The following is a 20,931-nucleotide window of genomic DNA, read 5'->3' as shown; positions in this document are numbered from 1 at the left end:
CTTTGGCAAAATGAGCTTAAAAGGAGGCAGGGAGTGGCGGTGATGGTGCGAGAGGGAAGGTTTGAATCCAGCTGTTTGAAGCTGGGAGTGGGCTTACCCTTAGCTATGGGATGGCTTTTCTCTTTGCGAGGGGCCACTGTTTTCTGACTGTCCATCCTGTCTGTGTTCCCAGCCACACTGCAGTGACACTGAAGTGCCACTTTGCTCCTTTGGGGTGGAAAAACACTTCCTGATTATAGGCCAGATGTTGGACAAAATCCTTACTGACAGAAACGCGGATACCAGACACTTGTTGTGTGACACCCCTTCCTTCCACAATTAAATACTTCTGGTCCTTGTTCTGTTTTAACTGTTTCACCCAATGATCTTTTGGTAGCAGAAATCACCTTAATGTGGTTTTCTACTATTAATCCTAAATCTTCTTTCCATATTATTTTATCATGAGACAGTAATATTTTCACAGGCATTCTGAAAATTATCTTAGTAAATGTTATTCCCTTCAACATAGTTACTTTGGAAGATGAAATATTTGTTCCAATGACATGGTCATTGCCCAAAACATTTTTAGAACTCCTCTTTCAATGCTATTAACTTGCTTCTCTTGTATTCTGAAGTAAGTGTAATTGAGCTCCATAGGAATCTATGGATAAATATGAATGTTTTTGCTATATTCTGCATATAATACTTGTACACTCACCTCATCTTTTTCTTCTAAATAATGGAAGATCTAAGCATTGAATGAGCACTCCCATTTTCGTGTCAATGTCCAAATTTGCACTTGGTTAACTGTGCAGCACCTCACTTGACTTTAATTTTAGAAACTGCCAGTCCAGCCCCTCAAAAGTGATATTTGGTACTAGATATTAGAAATGCTGTTATCTGCATTAAATGGAATTTTAGGTTTCGTTGCCTAAAACCTGAAGTATAAGTAAAATGGATTTTTTTTCTTGTCATCTGCAGGAAATGTTTGATGTTATACTGGATGAAAATCAGCTGGAGGATGCATGTGAACATCTGGGAGAATACCTTGAAGCCTACTGGCGTGCTACCCACACAACCAGTAGCACCCCCATGACCCCTCTGCTCGGGAGGAATTTGGGCTCAACTGCGCTCTCACCATATCCCACAGCAATTTCCGGATTACAGGTATTGTCACTTTCCACCCATGTTTTTACAGCCTTACATTGAAGATTCTACAGGGAACTTGATTGGGGTGAAGACTGGATTATCCTTAATCTGAAGAGGGAAACATGGGTGGGCATTATATTTAAAAAAAAAAAAATCCAAAATATTACCTCACCATGGTCTACCCTAGGCAAAGTTACCCACAGTGGCCCTTGCCATAGAACTTTGCTCTCTGTTAATGTATAATGACTTTTACTTAGACAAATTAATCCCTCCTGTGTCTAAACTCTGCCAGGACACTTACTCCCTACTCAGTGCAACCGTCCATTATCTCTCCAGGTCACTTCTTAAAGATTATACATTGGTGGCAGTGTAAGACACCATGGCAAGCTAAATAAGATGTTTTGGGGCAGATGGACCTTTTGACTGCCCTTAACTAATCCTGCCCCACAGGCTGCCAGGTCTGTCCCCTAGCTTGCTCAGTACAGACCGTGGACATGAGTCGAGCCACTGTGTTGGGAAGCTGACAGATCCTTGAGTTTTCTTGTGTGGGTGTCCATCTTGGTCAGTGGCTATGGCAGGTGTCCTTTAGGGAGGCTGGGGACAAGTGCAGGAGAAAGAGTTTTTCTCTTCTGCTCTTCTAGTGCTTCACTCAGGGCTAGGTGTAATGAGCCAGAGACATTATGATACAAAGTGAATTTTGCCTTTCTAAATCAATTATTATTTACCATTTACCAAGAGCCTGCTGGAATGTAGCCTAACCCACAGCTAGCTAAGGAACACATAGTCAATTGAGCCCTCTTGTATCATGACTAGTTTTATATTCATGGGTTATAATGATAATTGTAATTGTAGATCACGTAGAGTTAACTCTGAGAGAAAGGGCACTCTCTGAAATGCTATTCTAACTGTATTACTTTGCTGCAAAATTTCATCTTTGTAAACAAAACCTGCCCTATAAACGAATAGCTTTGAGGCTGGAAATGAACATGGGAAATGTGCCTGTGTAATATACAGTATATTGGTATGCACCAGGACCATCTCTTGCCTGATTTCACTGCCTATGTGCTAATCCAAGTGTAGTATCTCCACTGACTAGTTTGGATTGGTTCCAAATTGTACATGGTGGGATGAGAAATGGATGCATGAAGCAATATGCTTCTCTAATGTAGGTAGAAGTGAAATGCACTTTGTTTATGAATAGACTCATCACCTCTAAGACATCCACCTAGGGGGGTTCTCCCAGTTTCACTTGAGTTAACACGATGCCCTTTATCCTGGGTATTTAATTGTTAGACTCCTGGCTGGAGTTAAAGGCACAGGCTGTGGCCGTTGAATGATCATCCTGCTGTGTGAAGGTGAGTGTCCCTTAGAGGAAATGTATATGGGTCCTTGGTTTCATCAGGATCCTGTTTCTTAACTGAGGTGACCTACCTAAGTAGAGAGACATAGCTATGATACATGTTTTCCCATGATTTGAAGGAAAATGTTGAATAACAGTTTCTGAGCCATCAAATAAGTGTTTGATGGTATTAATTTCAATTAATGGTATTAAAGGAATTTAGTTTATATCTGAAGATAATTTTTGCAGGACATTTCAGTTGAGGAAGCAAGAATTGTAAATATCAGTTAGCCAGCTCTAGAATTATTGCATACTCCATTGGAAAGAATATTGCTGAGAGCCTTAACATTTATGTATGATGAAGAAACAAACACATCATTTTATGGGCAGCACAAATCATAATTTCATGAAAATATTTTTAAAAGGTATAAGGAACATTCAGCTAGATAAAGGTGAAGTGTGTGACTTCAGGGGAAGAAAGATTTTATCAGTTCAAGAGAGAAATAAAATAGCAGACGCTATTCTGAACTTTAACTTATTTCCCAATAGTAAAATGATCCTCATTTTTGCAGTAGAAGTGGAGTTATTAGGTCTTCGTAGATACATTAAGTTCCATTCAGCAGTTAACTTTCGAATTTCTATTTTTAATAGGAAGCATAATCGTGTAGCATCATGTAATTAAATTCACAAACTATCAGCATTTTCATGTCTTTGCATGTTGTGCCCCAAATAAAATAGACCATATCTTTTGAGTAGACCATTTGTGCATCAAAATGCTTTATTAAGTCAGATATTTAGCATTTTATTGTACAGACCCTACTGTTGTATGTGCATTTACATCTTCTAGATGAATGAAACTGACATGATGTAACTAATGAACTATCTGATATTTTTAGAGTCAGCGTATGAGGCACAGCAACCACTCCACGGAGAACTCTCCAATTGAAAGACGAAGTCTAATGACCTCTGATGAAAATTATCACAATGAAAGGGCTCGGAAGAGTAGGAACCGCTTGTCTTCCAGTTCCCAGCATAGCCGAGATCATTACCCTCTTGTGGAAGAAGATTACCCTGACTCATACCAGGACACATACAAACCCCATAGGAACCGAGGATCGCCTGGGGGATATAGCCATGACTCCCGACATAGGCTTTGAGTCTGCAGAAGCAAACAAAAAATTCATCTGTTGACAGTTTGCCATAGCACTGCTAGGATAAACCAATCATCTTAACTTGGCAAGTACAGCACAGTATTTACTGTGCTTATGGGCTGTTGTCATTTGATGCTAAATAAGGGGCAAAAAAAAAAAGTACATTATGCCCTTAAATCTAGATGGTTATTAGATGCCCAGTCATATAGATATTTTTAAGCTCAGCATTTACATAACAGTACCTTTTGTTTTCTTCATTAGATTTAGACACATCGATTTGTAATTTAGGGTATTTATCAAGGCACATATAAAATAATTTCCCATGCTGGAAATTCCAAATGACCAGTTCCAGTTGGAACCAATTTATAAACCAATTCCTGTTGGAATTTGGGCGAATCGACTAGAAAGTCTACTTGAGCATGTTGCAGTCAATTTAAAAATCTGAAAAAAAAACACCAAAAACCTAAAATTAAGAAAATCAAAATACCGAAAGAAGCCAAAACCAGGTATGGTATTTATTTGCTGGAATTTAAATTTACACTTAAAGTTGGAATGTATATACATTTTAACATATGTTAATGTTGACAGAATGACTTTTCAAACTTACCAAATGTATTGATAGTGCCAAAAAAACCCACCTCAAATTAATGCAGAAATTATACGCTCTCCTCACATTTTAATATTTTTGTTTCTTTCCTGGCACAGCTGTTGTATTCAAAGTGTTTTGCTTTTTGTTTAGTCCCTACTGTTAGCTTGTTTGAAGTTGGCAAAAAAAAAAAACCTCAAAATTTCTTTAGCAGTGAGAGAGAATAATATAGAGAAGCCCAATCATAGCTGATCACAGGAAATGGAAAATGGGGTGTTGTTTCCCCTTTCCTCTCTCTGAGCACAACTACATACATCCAGGAGTCTGAAGTCAGACAGGAAGGATGGCACAGATCCTCCTGAGTGCGAAGCTAAACATCTCCAGGTGGGAATTCATCTCTCCAACTTCCCACAAACATGGGCCTGTATTTCCTGCCAGCACAATTGCATATCTTTCCATTGCTTCATTCAGTCTTTGTCTTTGAATATATAAATGTTCTAGCCCTTCCCCAAATTCTTTATAGTCATGCTAAGGATTTTTGTTTTACATGGAAACATTCAATTTTGATATTGAAAGCTGCATTTATACAAAATGATTAAATGAAAAATGTGAAAACAAATGTTGAATTTAAAAGCTTGCAATAAAAAGTAAACTCACAGATTCAGAGTATATTTGTTCACTAAAATTACAGCATTTTTATTGTCGAGAATTACAAAGAATTTGGAGATTGAGCTGCCTTATTTCTAATGAACACCCCTCTTCACCTGTTAAGTCTTGACAGTTTTTCCAGTGGCTAAAATTACAGAATTGGTGACCTTCTGTCTTATATTATCAAGGAAGCCTTAGATGCACTATGATTCAAGGAATTATTGAAATTGACCCTTTTATACAATACACCAGTATCTTTCAGAAAAGACTCTTGTTTCTAAAAGTCCACAATGCATGCATTTTTCTAAAGCCCCAGTAGGATGAGGCATAAAAATCCCTTTCTACTGGTACATGTCATGAAGCCTATATTTGGAAAACAATAATAATTTATTTCTATTACCTTATTTTCCTCCCACGCCTTTCAATATTTACGCTCTCAAAGCATGCACCCGTTAAATAATTTTCCTGACTATAAAAATAAATTCCATATTCTTGATTAGTTATACATATCTTGAACCCTATCATGACCTCCCACATTCCCTCCCCTCCTGTTCACTGTGCATACTCCATTATGAATCTGTTTAGCTATGATGAGGATGCCTATTATTATGTAAGTTATCTCACATATTTGATACAATTGAAAATATGGGCTCAGTAAATTCTAAAAGTTAACATGTGATATTGGCTTGTGAGGTTCTTTTGTCATCTAGTGAAGCTTACAGAACTTTCAGTTAAGACTTGTAAAAGAGCTCTATCCATTAGACACTTTAATAAACATTTAACCTGCCATTATTGAATACTTTGTTAGAGCACAGAAGAGCATTTTCCAGCAAACGAAAATATATTTATTACATGTACAGCACATATTTGCATGAAAAAGAAAACATTAGCCAAAACATTTTTCTATATGCTTTACTGGTTTCTTGTTTGTGCGCATTAAAGTATTTAATTGCAAAGAGTGCATCAAGGTGATAAATTTAGACTAGACAGCTGTTCAGCTTTTTCTGTAGTAGCATTAGCAATCTGGTCATTTAACTACTTATTTAAGATATTTACATTTTATGGCAGGTAGCTGCAACAGCATTTACTTATATTTCCTAGTCAGCAAGATTACCATATTCTTTCAATTTTTAAAAATCACTTGTTTTTAAAAGCTTCTTGAAGCCTTGTTTCTAAGTCTTCCATGTCATGCTGATGAAGAGAGAGGTCTATTCAATATCTGTGCACAAAACCAATCTGTCGTTTACCATCAAGTGTCTACCTGTTTTGCTTTGCATTCTTATTCAAAAGCTAACAATCTTGGAAAGGGTATAATGTATATTTTCTTGATGGACATATTTGAAATTTTACTTTGATTTGGCATATTCTTTTCCATTCCTTTTGTAATAAGTTTATCTTCTCCAAATAAATAAGAGATATACAGTTTCCTTTTTTTAAGTGTTAGAGTTTACTGTGTAAATGATACTAAAATACAGATATATACTAAACGAAAGTTTTATTTTTGCCAAGCATATCAAGCAACTTTAAAAAATACATATTCCACAAATACTTTGTTTTTAACTTATTTTATTTCAAAATAGCAAATGATAAGCAGGAGAAAAAGTCTTACAATGTTTTGAGGCTGTTTTACCTTGTATAAATCACATATTCTGTAACTTCAGTATATGTAATATCAGAATATGTAAGTTACATATTCTGTAATTTCAGTCTGCGAACATGTAACACTGTAGACTCATGTGACAATATGAAAATGTAGTTCTGGGAAAAAAGAGAATGCAATTTGTCAATCCTGATGTTAATACTCAAGGCTATAATGTGACTCCAGTATTATAATCAACAATGTTATCTTGTTTACTCCAATATTTAAAGCAACACTTGGAAATGTTTATAAATGACTGATGATTCTCTCTTATCTTTATACAGTTCTATTGGAAAGCAAATTGAAATTAACAGTTTAGACTGATAGTCTTTCCTAATAAGAAAGTCTTAATTATGTGACGATATGTCATTGCACTTAGTCCTTAATGAAATGAATTTTTTAAATATAAAACAAATTCTAAGAAAATTATTTGTTCCCTTTGAATAATTTGTTAATTACTTTAATTATTGTTGTTTGCAAAATGTATTTTTGGAATGTTAACCACTTTTCATACCTGCATACTTGAACTTGTCTTTTGTGTGGGGGCCTTAAAATTCATAATAGGAAGCTAGGGCAGTGAAAGGTAGGGAGAGAAGGAAATTATGCCCAAAGATAGTTTGCAAATTTAAACCCTTGAATGAACATATCATAAAATGTTGTGGAGACCCAGGATGTCAGTCAAGAATGTTTCTAGGCAACCTTAATTTGCATGCTAGTGTATTTTTTTAGTTATACAATTTTATTTTGGTATTTGCTAAAAAATAAAAATGATATAATGCCACTGTAGAAATTGCCCTATATATTAATATTTATACTACCTCTTCTCTAGAGAAGACAATCTGTCTTTAAAGAGAAAAACACTTTTCAATAAGTAGTGATCAGATTTATTACTCTTACTGCTAACCTAGCTGCAAAACTAAATGCATAAATTCTTAAGATATACTTTCCCTTTAAATTTTAAACTGTTTCCAAAATACTCTTGTCACCCTTCTTTTCTTCCATCTTAGTGGAGTTTTCTTTGAATTGGTTCACAGTTTATTGGGACACAAGGTTAATTTAAGAAATCTGTCATCATAGGGAACAAAACAAACTGCAAGGGGATTGCCTTTGTGTGCAGTTTGTTAAAATATCTAGCTCTAAGCCTAAAGAGTAGATCCAAAAACTTGATATTTAAGTGCAGCTGGTTTGGAAATTCAAATTTTGTTGATCCTTAATGTCTCCTGTGGACAGTTAGCCATTTCCTACGTAAGGGTATGCATTATCTTGGACTCCCATGTCATTGGAGCAAACTTCATATAAATGTTTTAAATAAATGGGACTGTACCCCTTATTTCTTTTCTATTTCTGCCTTTGTGTTTCATGACAATGTTGCATGTTGTTTTCTTTTTAATTATATAAAACTCATCTTTGAATGACTATATGAATGAAAACATTATAGCAAATTGTGTAATAAAATTTGTTTTATTCCTTCCTCATATCTTTAAATATTGTTAATACTCTGTTACTAAGTTACTTACTCAAACTGTGTCTATAGGGCAGAGAACAGGCCACCTCTTTTACATAATTATGATCAAACTAGTCAGTACAATAGTTGTCAGCAGACAACAAGGATAACTTTTTTGTTGTTGACTTAAACAGCCAAGTTAGTCAAAATAGTTAAACTGGTTTATATGGGCAAAGAGCTACAACATTCAAAAATTACTTTTTAAAGATTTCTTCTTTTATTAAAATGAACTTTCTCAAATGAAATACCCCCTCTTATAGCAACTATTTTTATCTACTTGTGGATAGTTTAATCCCAAATGCTTCCTATAATTGAGGGGCGGTATGAGAAGACTAGAAAATTTATCTCATCAGATAAATTGGAACAAGGGCTGTAACTCCCACTTACCATGAGAAACTTACAAGTAAGAGTGAATAGCAAGAGGGTTGGAGAGTCATAGATACATATGAAACTTTCCTTTGTTTCTTTTGAAGTATGTAAAATGTTTGCAGAGAGATGGTAGAAAATGTTACTAATGAATTTAGAGTGGTCTGGGGAGTATACTGATGCATCCTCTTGGAAAATTATAAGAAGTTAAAAGAACTACATAAGAACCCAAAGTGACTGGCCTCTAGCTTTTCAATATTTTGTAAGTGTTCCTGGTTATGTTTTGAACACTCAAATTTCTCAACAAATGGCTATATTTATGTAGGGGCCACTCTTGCCCTACTTGCATGCCATTTTTCACACACTTTTAAGTGAAGTCAGTGTGAATTCTGTATGCATAAGGGATGTATCGAAGATGCAGGATCATTAATGCTATATTGTTGCATACTATTTTTCATATGCCTTACAATATTTTCTGGGACGTTATTAAAATGAAAACATTTTATTGCCAAAATAAATCTATGTTGTTACTTCTTATCTGCATTAGCAGTAGAAAAATAAATAATGTAGCAAAACATATATTGTATAGTACAAAATTATAAAAGATATATATTTTGCCAATAATATGAAAATAGATTGAGGAGAAAGAAGCACATTTGTTATAGCACAAACTTATAACGAAATCCACTGTTAAATTTGGCAGTCGTATTTTTTGAAAGTATATAGATTTAATTCTAAGTTTTATCAGATTTATTTCATCTACCATCTTTTTAACTTGCTGCTTGATACTTTTCCAGCAATTTACTTCATAGCCTTGCAATCTGTGGATGTAATTTATTTTATTTTATTCCCTTGCATAAAATTTATTAAATGTTATTTTGTGATAAGACTCATACTATATTTACTGTTCTTATTTCTGCTCCTTCAGTAACAGCTACTAAAAGCAATGGCAAATGAGCTTATAGGGGCCCTCTAAATTTTGGACATGTTTGAAATGTTTTATATTTTTCACAGCCTACAGTCAGAATGATAAATAAAGATGTCCCAACAACAACAAAAAAGTAAAGTATTTAGGGATTCTTTAATTTGTTTTTTATTGAATACTATTTTGAAACATAAGTTAAAGCCATTAGCTGTTTTGTTTCTGTTTTTTTGAAGGGGTGGCGGGAGGGAAAAACATAATTTTATTAAAACTAAAAATAAATAAGGCAAGTTGATGTAAAAAGATTTTACCAATTATTCTGAGGCTGTTGATATCCCAAGCTATTGCTATATCTCCAGGTACAAAGTGGACAAAAAATATTGACTTTGTCAAATAATTTTTTTCTTTCTTTAAATTTTAGTTATTTATTTTAATAATTTACCCCCTTTTATTTTTCTTATATAGGTAAATGTGTAGCATTCTACAAGGCATGCTGGGTAAAATATACTATGCAAATGTATACAGTGCTGCATGTTTTGTTCTCCCTCTGCTTTAGTGGCTTTAAAGAAAAAAAATGTGTTGTTATTTTTGTGAACAAAAACATTTAACAAAGAAAATGCAGAGTGCATGCATAGAGTATCCTAATTTCTATGGATTTGTTTTATGGAATTTAAATGTGTACAAACCAACTGCATTAATTTTTTCTTTTATATAATAAATGAGAAAACACTGAAACCAGCGTTATACCTCTCTTTATATTATTCTAGAGGTATGTTCCTATACCTCTTGCAGGAAAAAAATGTCTAAACATTTACTCTCATGACACATTCAATTAAATGACGATTTCCTGAATACTCTGCTAGGTGCTATGAGTTATTACAAAAGAGTATTATATTTGGAAGAGTGTGTAAGTTAAATACACACACCCAAAATAGAATATATTAAAATATATGTGCAAATAGGATCGAATACAATATAGAAAAAGAAGCTAGATAAACTAGAAATCCCTAAATGATTAATGTAGGAGTTATCAGAAGTTTCCAAAGGTATCCTGTACCCATAAGCATTCCATGGATGGCATATAACTTATGACTTGATATTTCACGTGCTCAGCGTCAGGTGACCATGCTATGACTTGATTGGCATTTGACTTTTCTCTCATTGCAGTGCACAAGAAGTTCAAAAGAAATGTGTACTATGTTGATTATTATCATTGCATTAACATTACACAGTGATTTACTGCAGCCAAGTTATTTCATAAACATTATCTCATTTAATCCATTTGACCATCCTGGAACATAGACAAGGCATAGATTATTAGACCCAACTACAAATGAGGAAACCAAAGATCATTGTAACTTTTCTCTGCAAAGTACTTTTATCTAAAAATACATGTATCAAATGCTTTTAAGCTGGCATACAAAACAATGCCAGGAATACAGTAAATGTTGACTGAATGTATGATACTTCAGTTATTGGAAGAATATTATATAGGACTGTCCTATCTTTTAAGGCATTTCAGCGAACAATCTGAAACTCCCAAACAGAAGAATTGCAGCTCAATGCAATGACTCCATCAACCTGGCCATATGCCTGAAGCCACCTCTCTGGTCATCAACACATCTCTTCTACTAGGATGGGTTGTGGAGAAACATCCTGTTGTCCTGTCATACAACATGCAGATTACTATAGTGGTTAGACTGTAGGCTATAACTCTTGCCTGTCTTCAAAGCCTAGAGCCAGCAGTAACCAGCTATGAGTTTGGAGCAATCACTTAACTTGCCTGTACTTCAATCTGTTTTTGTAGAGCAATTTTCCTTGTGGTTACAGGTCACATTCTCTTGTGATCTCTCTTCTTTGCATGTCCAGTAATTTTGTTATTGGATTCGAGATATTGTAAACTTTCCATTGTAGATGACTTGATCTTGTATTCCTCTAAAAAATGCTGGACGGGTTTTGACAGGCAGTCATAGATGAGTTTGAGCTGTCAAGATTTTTTTGAAGTTCCTTTAGGACTGGTCTAGAGTAGGACTTTTTTCTTAGGCTAATATAGCTCCTCTTCTAAGGAATCTGGGCTATCTACTGAATGTCCCATATATGTAGTGAGTACTCTTCACTCTGACTGAAGGGATCTCCAGAGGATTCCTGGTCCTTAGTGAGCTCTAGGAATTATGATGTTTCACAGCTCTCTGGTATTTGTCGTTTTCTTAGAAATTGTTATTGGCCAGCCCAGTGGGGTTTCTCTACAGGTACAGGTTGATACGCAAAGACTCAATGGCTCAACCTAAGTGGGTTTCTGGAGCTTTTCTCCGTATAGCTCCCTCCTTTCAGCTGCTCTGCTTCACAAATTCTAGTTACTTTGATCTCTTCGAACACTGATCTACATCTTCAACTCAAGGAGGCTGCTATGCTAGATTCAATTTGAGTTCTCAGCTCCTGTCACTGGCTAAGAATTGCCTCCAGGCAGAAAATCCAGGTAATGGTTAGATTCATCTCACTTGTGTCTCTTATCAGGGATCACAATCCTGTGCTGTGTGTTGTCCAACATCTGAAAACAGTTCTTTTTTATATTTTGTCCAGTTTCCTATTTGTTAATGATAGGAGGGTAAGTCTAGACCATCTACTCTCTCATACCTGGAAGTAGAAGTCTCGTTAACGACATTTTGCACATCACTATAATCATGGATAAATTAGTCTTTAAAAAATTTTATAAGGAGTCTGTTTTCACAAATAGCTTCATACCACTCAACAAACATTTCCAATTACTTCTATAGTAGTTCCAAATTTGTATTCCATCCCTAGATCCTATACTTGGACAATACTGCATTAGGCAAATTCCCCTTTTATGACACTTAGAAAATAACTTGGGAGACCAAGCCCTAACTTCACAAGTTAATGTGGATACGACAACCATTTAATAAGTGGACAGAGATATGTGGGGAGTTTGCAAAATGTCTTAGAGCTGCTAAAAGCACCACCTGCAGGGTGCAAGAATGGAAATATTAAAGAGTTGATGTAAATTAGTTATGCAAACAATACTGTTGTTTTGCTAAACAGCCTAGAGGGTACTTTATTATGTAAATATAAACATAACATAAAATGGATTAATATAGTAATTTTCTTTCCCTTCATATGTCTCCTCTAATTTTGGCTTTTCAGCCATAAGCCCTGAAAAAAATCAAAGGACTTTTTTCTTGCACAATTGTTCGGAAAGAGACAGGTTTTAGTCTTCAAAATTGCTCTCTGCTTTACAGGTACAGATTTTCTAGCTCAGTTAAGAAGAATTGTAGATTCTCAGGGTCTTACTTGTATTTTTCTATATATCAAGATAAGATATTTTATGGCTATTAGATGTAGGGTGAAAATATGTAGTTTATTGTTGATTTCGTTTAATTCCATTCAGCTTTTGAGGATGGAGTGTCAGAAGAGTCCAAAATGTCTTTTATAGCTTCCCCACTTCTTTCTTTCTCTTCCTTTTTTTACCAAGGTTCAGGAGAATAGAAGGCGATGGGGCTGTTTCTGATTGATTTCTTTGTGAAAGAGAAGTAAACTTAAGTTTCTTTTTACCCAGTTCTTGCCTTTAACAAGACCAGAGACTAATTATCAGATTATCTGATGAATCAAAGACCTTAGAGACAAACCCACTGCTTTTCCATATGTGAAAATGGAAGCCTAGCCAAAAAATAACACATGGAAGTAGAACTCTCTCTGATATCACCTGACCTAATGATTCACTTCTAGTTTTCAACTAGATATCCCATAGCAGAGGGTTGATTAAATACAATGTGACACTTGCATAGCATGGGACATAGCTATTCTAGGTGTACAGGCAAGAAGACTGGAGGGGCAGAGAAAATATTTGACCAGCTGTTTAACCAGTTTGGAATAATGGAAATTGCAGCTGGAAAGGCTAGTTGGAGCCATATTCTGGAGAAAAAGGAGTATCTAAGGTATTTGGACTTTCCTCAGTTTTATTGGCCACCACAGATTTTTTAATAGAGAAGGAACTTGATCAAAAGCGTTGCTTGAGGCAAGATTGACTTGAAAGTGGAGGGAGATTGGAGAGGGAAGAGCCCTGAGGTACAAAGACTTCGTAAGGCGACTGCTGTTAAGTGATTGTGTAGATAATGCCACTGGCTTCAGCTGGATTTCAGGGGCAAGCGGTTTGAGAGAGACGTAAAGCTTCCCTCATAGAACCTCAGGTCTTTGCGGGGCAAGACGTGTAACTTTCGGTGTAGTGAGTATGAAAGATGGGGGATGGGCACTAGGCATTCATTTAACATATTTACATTATGGCTCTGTCGAGGAAATGCAGGGAAAAACAGAAAACTGGCGAGGACGTTAAAGCAAGCAGGCAAGAGCGATCTGTCACAATCGCAGCCCGTACTACCTCGATCCCCGGGCTCAGTCCCGCAGCCTGTAGGTCGCCAGTTTATACAAACGAGAGAGCCAAGCAGGCGCCCTTCCCCAGGCTCCGCCCCTCCGGCCGCGCGCCTGCGCCCTCGCGTACCATCCGTCTCGCCTCTCTCCTCCCCCGCCCGCGTGGTCGCCACCACCGCAGCCGCCCGAGAGGAGCTGGGGGAGGACGGTGGCCCGCGAGGCTCGTCGCAGACAACGCGGCGGCGATGTCCGCGAGCCAGGCGAGTGCCGCGGCGGCAGCGGCGGGGCCTCGCACACGGCAGGGCGCCCTGGCCTTCGGCCTCCCTCCGGTTCCCAGGAAGCGAACTGGCGGCCAGCGCGGGAGCAGCAGCAGCAGAGGCGGAGGCTCCGGCGCGTCTCTCGCCTCCCCTTCAGCCTGAGCCGGGGGAGGCCAGGCGGTCCGGGTGGCTGGAGGGGGGTCCGCTGCCCAAGAATGGGAATTCTCTTCACCAGGATATGGAGACTATTCAATCACCAGGGTGAGGGGCGCGGGCCGAGGGCGTAGGGGTGGGGGAGACGGTCAGCCCTGGCTGGCTGGGTGTGTTGGGGGGTGGGGGGGTGGTCTCCGAATACTTCCGGATTGTGGGCGGTACGGTCGCGCGGCGTCTCCGCGCTGGGTCAGGGCTGCGTGGATGCGGGCCCGGGGTCCGTTCAGTTCCCACTCCCGAGTTCGGGAATGGTTTTTTTGTCTTAAGGGACCTTCTTGAAAAATCCATTCTGCAAATGCACCCATTGCTCGGATTTCGATCTGGAGTCGAAAAGGTTTCTTGCCCCACATCGGACGTCCCTGAGTGGCACGGCCTGGCCTATCCTGTAGCCCCTTTTCCTCCAGCAACTGGGTTTGTACACCGCGGAGAAATGCTGGCTCTTGGGTGAAGGTTATAGGTTATGACCCGAGCCGCAACACTGAGCGACGGAGGGTTGCAGAATGCGGAAAACATGAGGAATCGCTCTTGTTGAATACACCTCAGGTTTATGAGCCCTCCCTGCACCTCCATCCCCCACTTTGGGGAGATTAATGCATCCTGATTGGTGATAGACCGCTCTCCTTTTCCCATATTTATATTTGTGTGTAAGGTTAAGCGTAAGATCATATTTGTGTTGATTATTTAAGTAGAGGGTGTTTTGGGGGGGCTGGATTAAAAATGTGTTTTATTGAAAGCATTTGAAAACTTGCCATATGAAACATTTGTTAATATAGGTAACTAATAAGTTACCTATATTACCATATAGGGATGCTTAAGTTCATCTGAATTCAAACACTGCCTGGAAATGCATATCAGGTTTATTAGAATTTGTTACAGATTTAACAGAAAGACTCCATAGTCATTGAGATACAATATAGTTAGTGGTGTTCATTTGTTTGTTTTTTAAGTCAAGTTGGGTGATTTATCATTTTTTGCTGTCAGTAACTTGGTTTGCTGTTCTCTCTTGGGTAAGCTGGTGGTGGTGTCACATCCCAAAGTTTTCCAATAAAGACTTAAACGAGTGGTGGTATCTATTATGTACAGCGTATCCCCACTTCCTCCTTCATGACCCAGCTGCTCCTGTAAGGTGATGGGAAGGGAGCAGAACTAAACTTGTGATGGCTTGTGTATCTAAAAAGAAAAGAAAAAAAAAAAAGATGGTAGTGTAGATCACATGATGCTCTGTGGAAGAGTAGTATTTCAAATGATTTTTCTGATAACGGGGATTTTTCATAAAGTGCGGAAAACCAGTTCTAAACTGCACTGTCCCTGGCGAGCTTTTCTGTTGGAAGAGGAGAAGTGAGACTCAGTCATTCATATGGGTCTAGATGTTCTCAGTGTAGAATACCAGATATCTTAACTAAGTGACTGTGGAGCCTACAAATCTTGAAAAGGTAATCTCTAGGTCTCAAGAATGAAAACTTAACATTGCTGTAAAATTGGTGGTATTAGTAGTAGATAGGATCTATTCTAGTTTTAAGCTCCATAATTTTTGTATTATTTTTAGCGAAGCTAGTATTTCAACTCTGCTATGAGATTTATAGTGCTTGTTGATTGAGTTCTAGTCTTGCAAGAAAAATGAGGTATCTCCACTTTCTGTTTCAAGTCAATGATAAAATTATTTGTGTCTGTAACTTAAGAAGGAATTAAAGCTTTGCCAACAGCTCCTTGCAGGTAGTAAATAATGAGAGTGCTATTGCATCATTACTACTAAAAATTGCTAATAGGGTGCTCATGTTGCCTGTATTTTGTGGTTATTTTTGACTGGACACCTATTTCAGTGTTGGGAAATTAACAGAGGAACTAATGGAGTTAAGTTTTAGAAATTTGGATGTCAAAATATTGTGAAAATATGAATAAACTATTCTGCTAGATGGTGTGGTTGTCATCAGTAGGGTCACTTTTCAAAATATTCACTATTAAATCTAGTGTCAGATACTTGGTGGTCTTTTTGGTTCTTTTAAATTGGAAATACAAATAGATATTTTATATATGTCAGATATATCTTGGATGCTTTACTTTCCCTTCAAAAGATATATAACACAACCTATGTCCTTTTCATATAAACTCTTCGAAGGAAGAATTTAGGGGATTGCAGAATTGGCTATCCTGATGAAACTTCAACCATACCATATCTCTTTTTTCTGAAACACCTTTAGAATATAATTTCAGTTTAAGCATAGCTTGGTCGAGTGCAGTGCAAGCTAATTGCGTACTGCTCAAACTTGAAAAACCAGAGGTTGCCTTTAGGTGATACTTGAATTGAGTAGATTATAAACTTTGTTGTAGATGCTGTTGTAGACATTATTTAAAGAAAAAAAATGTTTAAACAGTTCCTAGTAGCTATTCTTGCCCTCTCAAAAGAGGAAAATGAGGTTCCAGTGGAGTGATTTTCCTAGGCCACGTGACTAGTAAATGCCAAATTAAAACACTGAAGAAATATGTTGCAGATATTGGTCTTACTAAAGAAGAGACTGGTTGGCCGTCTGGGTGGCTCAGTTGATTAAGCGTCCGATTCTTGATTTCAGCTTAGTTCATGATCTCAGGGTTGTGAGATGAAACCCAGTGTAGGGCTCTGTGCCAGCTCTGTGCTGGACGTGGAGCCTGCCTAAGAGTCTCTCTCCCTCTGCCTCCTCCCCCCCCAAAAAAATACATAAAATAAAGAAGAGATTGACATAATTTTTTTCTTTGATTTTACCCCCCCCCCCGTGGTTTCTCAGTTACTAAACTGTAAGTCCTTATTACATTAGGACTTTGAAGAGTTGCCACTTGTCTCTTTTATTTTATTTATTTATTTTAAAGATTTTATTTATTTATTTGACAGAGCACAAGTAGGCAGAGCAGTAGGCAGAGGGAGAGGGAGCAGCAGGCTCCCCGCCAAGCAGGGAGCCCGATGTGGGACTCCATCCCAGGACCCTGAGATCACCCAAGCCGAAGGCAGATGCTTAACCGACTGAGCCACCCAGGCGCCCCACCACTCATGTCTTTTAATATAGAAGGGCTTGTGATCAGCAGTTTATTAAATATTTTTGAGCACCTGTTCGTGCCAGGAATTGTAGGTGGTGAGGATAAAGCATGGGACAAAACACACACATCCTCCCTGCCTTTATGGAGTGTTCATTCTGGTGTGGGGAGACAGAAAATAAGCTAACTCCATCTCTATAGAAAATAACAGCAGTTAACATTTGCTGACTTATGCAAGGTTAGGGTCTAAGTGTTTTACACAGTTTAGTTGACTTAGTCTTCACAACAACCCTATGAGGAAGATTTCTCCCCATTTTACAGGGACAAAGAAACATTAGGTAACTTGTTTAAGGCTCTGCAGTTAAAAGAGATAGACCTGGGATTTTAACCAAGATCGTCCAGTGCCGTGGTTAGTGTTCTTTAAAAACAAACAAACAAGAACTATCTTTGTATAAGAAGGATTCACGTTAGCTCAACTTAGGTAACCTGTGAGTAAGTTGTGAAATTTCCTTATTGTTAAGCCTGTATTGTTCTTCTGATTGGTTCTTAGGAAAGGAGTAAGTTAAGAATGAATGTTTGAAACTGCCTGTGCTGCTGGAGCCTGGTGCTGGGAAAGCCACCTCTGCTGCTGTTTTGTTTTGTTTTGTTTTTAAGATTTTATTTATTTATTTGACAGAGAGAGACACAGCGAGAGCAGGAACACAAGCAGGGGAAGTGGGAGAGGGAGAAGCAGGCTTCCCGCTGAGCAGGGAGCCCGATGTGGGGCTCGATCCCAGGACCCTGGGACCATGATCTGAGCCGAAGGCAGACGCTTAACGACTGAGCCACCCCGGCGTCCCTGCTGCTGTTGTTTTTTATTGTATGGGAGTTCAGATATGTAGAAGAGTACATACTGAAGCTCAGTAGCCAAGGGTTGCACTATGACAATAAAATTTAGCTCCAAAATCATCCTTCTTGCAAGCTCTGTGGATATGCAACTGGATCCTTTAAATATTTTTCTGTTGCCAGCTGGCACAATATTCAGCTTTATCAGTAGACAGCATTGGAGGGACATTGCAGGAGGAAAGTTTCTCTTCCTGGGTACAGTGTGCTTTCAGCAGGTTCTGCCCTGCTTTAGGAGTGTGAACACCTTCTCTAGTGGCTGGCTCTTGCACTGCATAGTGGTTAGCAGCTGCCCGCAATTTCTAGCACCCACTTCAGTTGATTTCAGCGTGGAGGCCCTCTGGCAAAATACCTCTCAATGACGTTTTCCCCAGTACCCTAGAGGGAGAATTTGCAGCAAGATCCACTGGCCAAGTCCCCACAACTACTTGCGCCATTCAGTGAGCCACAACCAGGCCCCAACAAGGTGCACATCTCAGTCCTGGGAGGTGGGAAGAAGCTCTAGCTCAGCCCCTAATTGTAGTGGATTCTCCTTACATTTGTCAGTCCCATACTCTGTAGAGTTATTTTTTATTAGCCAATCCCTCATTACTTTGATCCTCTTTAATAGTTATTTTCTTTATACTTTGCAGATTCAGATTATTGTGTGGTTTCTCTTTCCTGATTGCATCTCTAATTTTGTCATGTCATTGCTTTTCATTCAGCAACCTCTTAGTGCGAAAGAGAAGTTGTTTTTTTCCTGAAACTTCACTACCATTGTTATAAATAGCACGTTAGTTTTCAAACTTTTTTGTTGGTGATACTTTTAGATTTTGAAAATTGAATTTTTAATACAAAGTGACTTGATCTTTATATCTTCCAGATCTGATTTATTTCTTCATACTCTATTAAGCACATGTTTTATTCCAAGCTCTGTGCTAGGGACTGGGAGAATGATAGAGAACATGACAAATGGGTTTTTTGCTCTATGTAAGATAAAATTAGGGTTTCATATAGTTTGGATATGAGGTGAGAATGAAGAATCAGGATGACTCCCAATTTATCTGCCTTAGTATTTGTGGTTTTTGACTTTGGTGTGATTCACAGAGATAAAAGTCCTCCAGGATGACAGTGACATCTTTTCTTTTAATTTACTGACTGGTAGTTGGAGGAACATATATATTGACTTTTAGAACCTGGCAATGAATGGAACTGGTAGGCTGCCTGGATGAGTCAAAAAGAAATGAAGTGGGGAAACAAGGAACATTTTCATGACAAAACAGTAAAGTATTGATTGGGAAACTGAAGCCTAAATGATAATTCAGAATTCTTTCCAAGCATTGTAACAGTGGGTAGTTGTTTGGGCTTCTCTGAATATAATTGTAAGAATGCTGTGGCATAGATATTCTAAAGGAAGAATCATACTAAACACTAAACCTATAATGAATGACATGCATCAAAGAATTGGAATAGCTAAAAGTTTTATTACATGTGCCCATAATAACATTATCTCTTAGTATGCATGTTATATTTTAGGTTTTGTGGAGTATTTGTTTTGAGGTGCCTTATAACAGTTTTTGGCTACAAATTTAGGTTTTGTATAGAATTCTGTTCCATCTTGGTAATGGGAGGAATAGGCTGGGATGGTGAAGGAGCCTAAGGATTTCCAAAGGAAGTTGATACAGTATTAGAAAGTCTGAAAAATCTAACCCTGTTTTTGGTAGTAAACTGGCTTTTTACCATGAGGTTGGCACCTTTATCTTTGAGCCTATTACACACTGTAACTGACTGAGCCACCCAGGCTCCCCTCTTTCTTTTTGGTTAAAAATACTTTAACCTCGTATGTTCAATTATATTAGTTTGCATTCCTTTGATGGACTTTAGAAACCTATTTATGTCTTAAGAGTTTGGTGAAATGTTTGCATATTTATGCATTTTTGGTGACAAAAGAATTTAATGAGTTTGTAAAATGAAATAGTAGGGGGAGGTTTCCAGTTTGGAAGATGGTATGACCTACTTTATTACTTCCCCTATCACCATCTTTGCTGCTCCTTTCTCCTGTTTTCCAGCATGCCAGACAATTCTCATCTTGTACTATCCACCATACCTTCTCTCCCCAGTGTGCTTTCTTTGTTTCTAGGACTACTGAAGAAAGACTTAGAACAGTTTAAATCTTCATCCCTCACAGGTTATGTTATCTAATTTCAGCTTATTGATTCTCTAGTTCATTCTACACAGTGGCTGTACAAACCCCATCCTATCCTCAGCAGGCAACTAACTTGTGTTATGAGAAGATAGAATCCTCTGGTATGAGCCTCTTCTGCCATGTGCTTTTTTTCTCAGGCTATGTCTGTTTGTTATTGCGTAGTGGTTGTGTTCACAGCCGTTTTATCTTGTTACCATATTCATCTTATGGTCAGTTATGATAAAGAATCTTTTTGGGGATGCCTGGGTGGCTCAGTCAGTTAAGTGTCTGCCTTCTGCTCAGGTCATGATCTCAGGGTCCTGGGATTGAGCCCTGCATGAGGCTCTGTGCTCAACGAGGAGTCTACTGCTCCCTCTCCCTCCCTCTGCCGCTTGCACATGCGCACTCTCTCTCTCCTTCTCTCTCAAATAAATAAATAAAATTTAAAAATCTTTCTGTAGTATTTTTTTGTCTAGTTAGTCCTTCCTTATACAAGTGGTAGAAAAGTACTATATTTGGAATCAGGAAATAAGTCCTTTGGGTATGGCTAAAATAAGGAGACTGCTTTAAAAAACAAAGCCAGGTAAGTTTTCACCTTAAGAACTATCATTTTAGAAGGCCAGAGAGTTTTCCACTCTTATGTCTGCTATTACTCAAAATACATATTGAAACTCCTTTTAGAATTTCCTTCGAGACAAATCTTTAAATCATTCTTATCATTTAGGGATCATACCGCATTTAACAGCAAAAAG

The 20,931-nt window shown here is 37.8% G+C and overlaps 2 protein-coding genes across 7 annotated transcripts in view; both read left to right on the top strand.

Annotated features, from left to right (window-relative positions):
* Positions 1 to 10,010, top strand: part of CACNB4 (calcium voltage-gated channel auxiliary subunit beta 4) — a 242,065-nt gene extending 232,055 nt beyond the window's left edge. For all 6 annotated transcript variants that reach the window (XM_027590445.2, XM_027590446.2, XM_027590447.2 and 3 more), the window contains 2 exons: positions 961 to 1,146; positions 3,364 to 10,010. In XM_027590445.2, coding sequence (XP_027446246.1) covers positions 961 to 1,146; positions 3,364 to 3,624 — 447 coding nt within the window. In that variant the 3' untranslated portion in view covers positions 3,625 to 10,010. The remainder of the gene's footprint in view (positions 1 to 960; positions 1,147 to 3,363) is intronic.
* Positions 10,011 to 13,827: 3,817 nt separating this feature from the next.
* ARL5A (ADP ribosylation factor like GTPase 5A) overlaps positions 13,828 to 20,931 on the top strand; it is a 29,829-nt gene continuing 22,725 nt past the window's right edge. Inside the window, exon 1 of the mRNA XM_027588567.2 lies at positions 13,828 to 14,181. Coding sequence (XP_027444368.1) covers positions 14,136 to 14,181 — 46 coding nt within the window. The 5' untranslated portion in view covers positions 13,828 to 14,135. The remainder of the gene's footprint in view (positions 14,182 to 20,931) is intronic.

This window comes from Zalophus californianus, chromosome 3, assembly GCF_009762305.2.
Source record: "Zalophus californianus isolate mZalCal1 chromosome 3, mZalCal1.pri.v2, whole genome shotgun sequence".
NCBI classification, from domain to species: Eukaryota; Metazoa; Chordata; class Mammalia; order Carnivora; family Otariidae; genus Zalophus; species Zalophus californianus.
The sequence above is the reverse complement of the archived record's forward strand: the minus strand, read 5'-3'. Positions and strand labels throughout refer to the sequence as shown.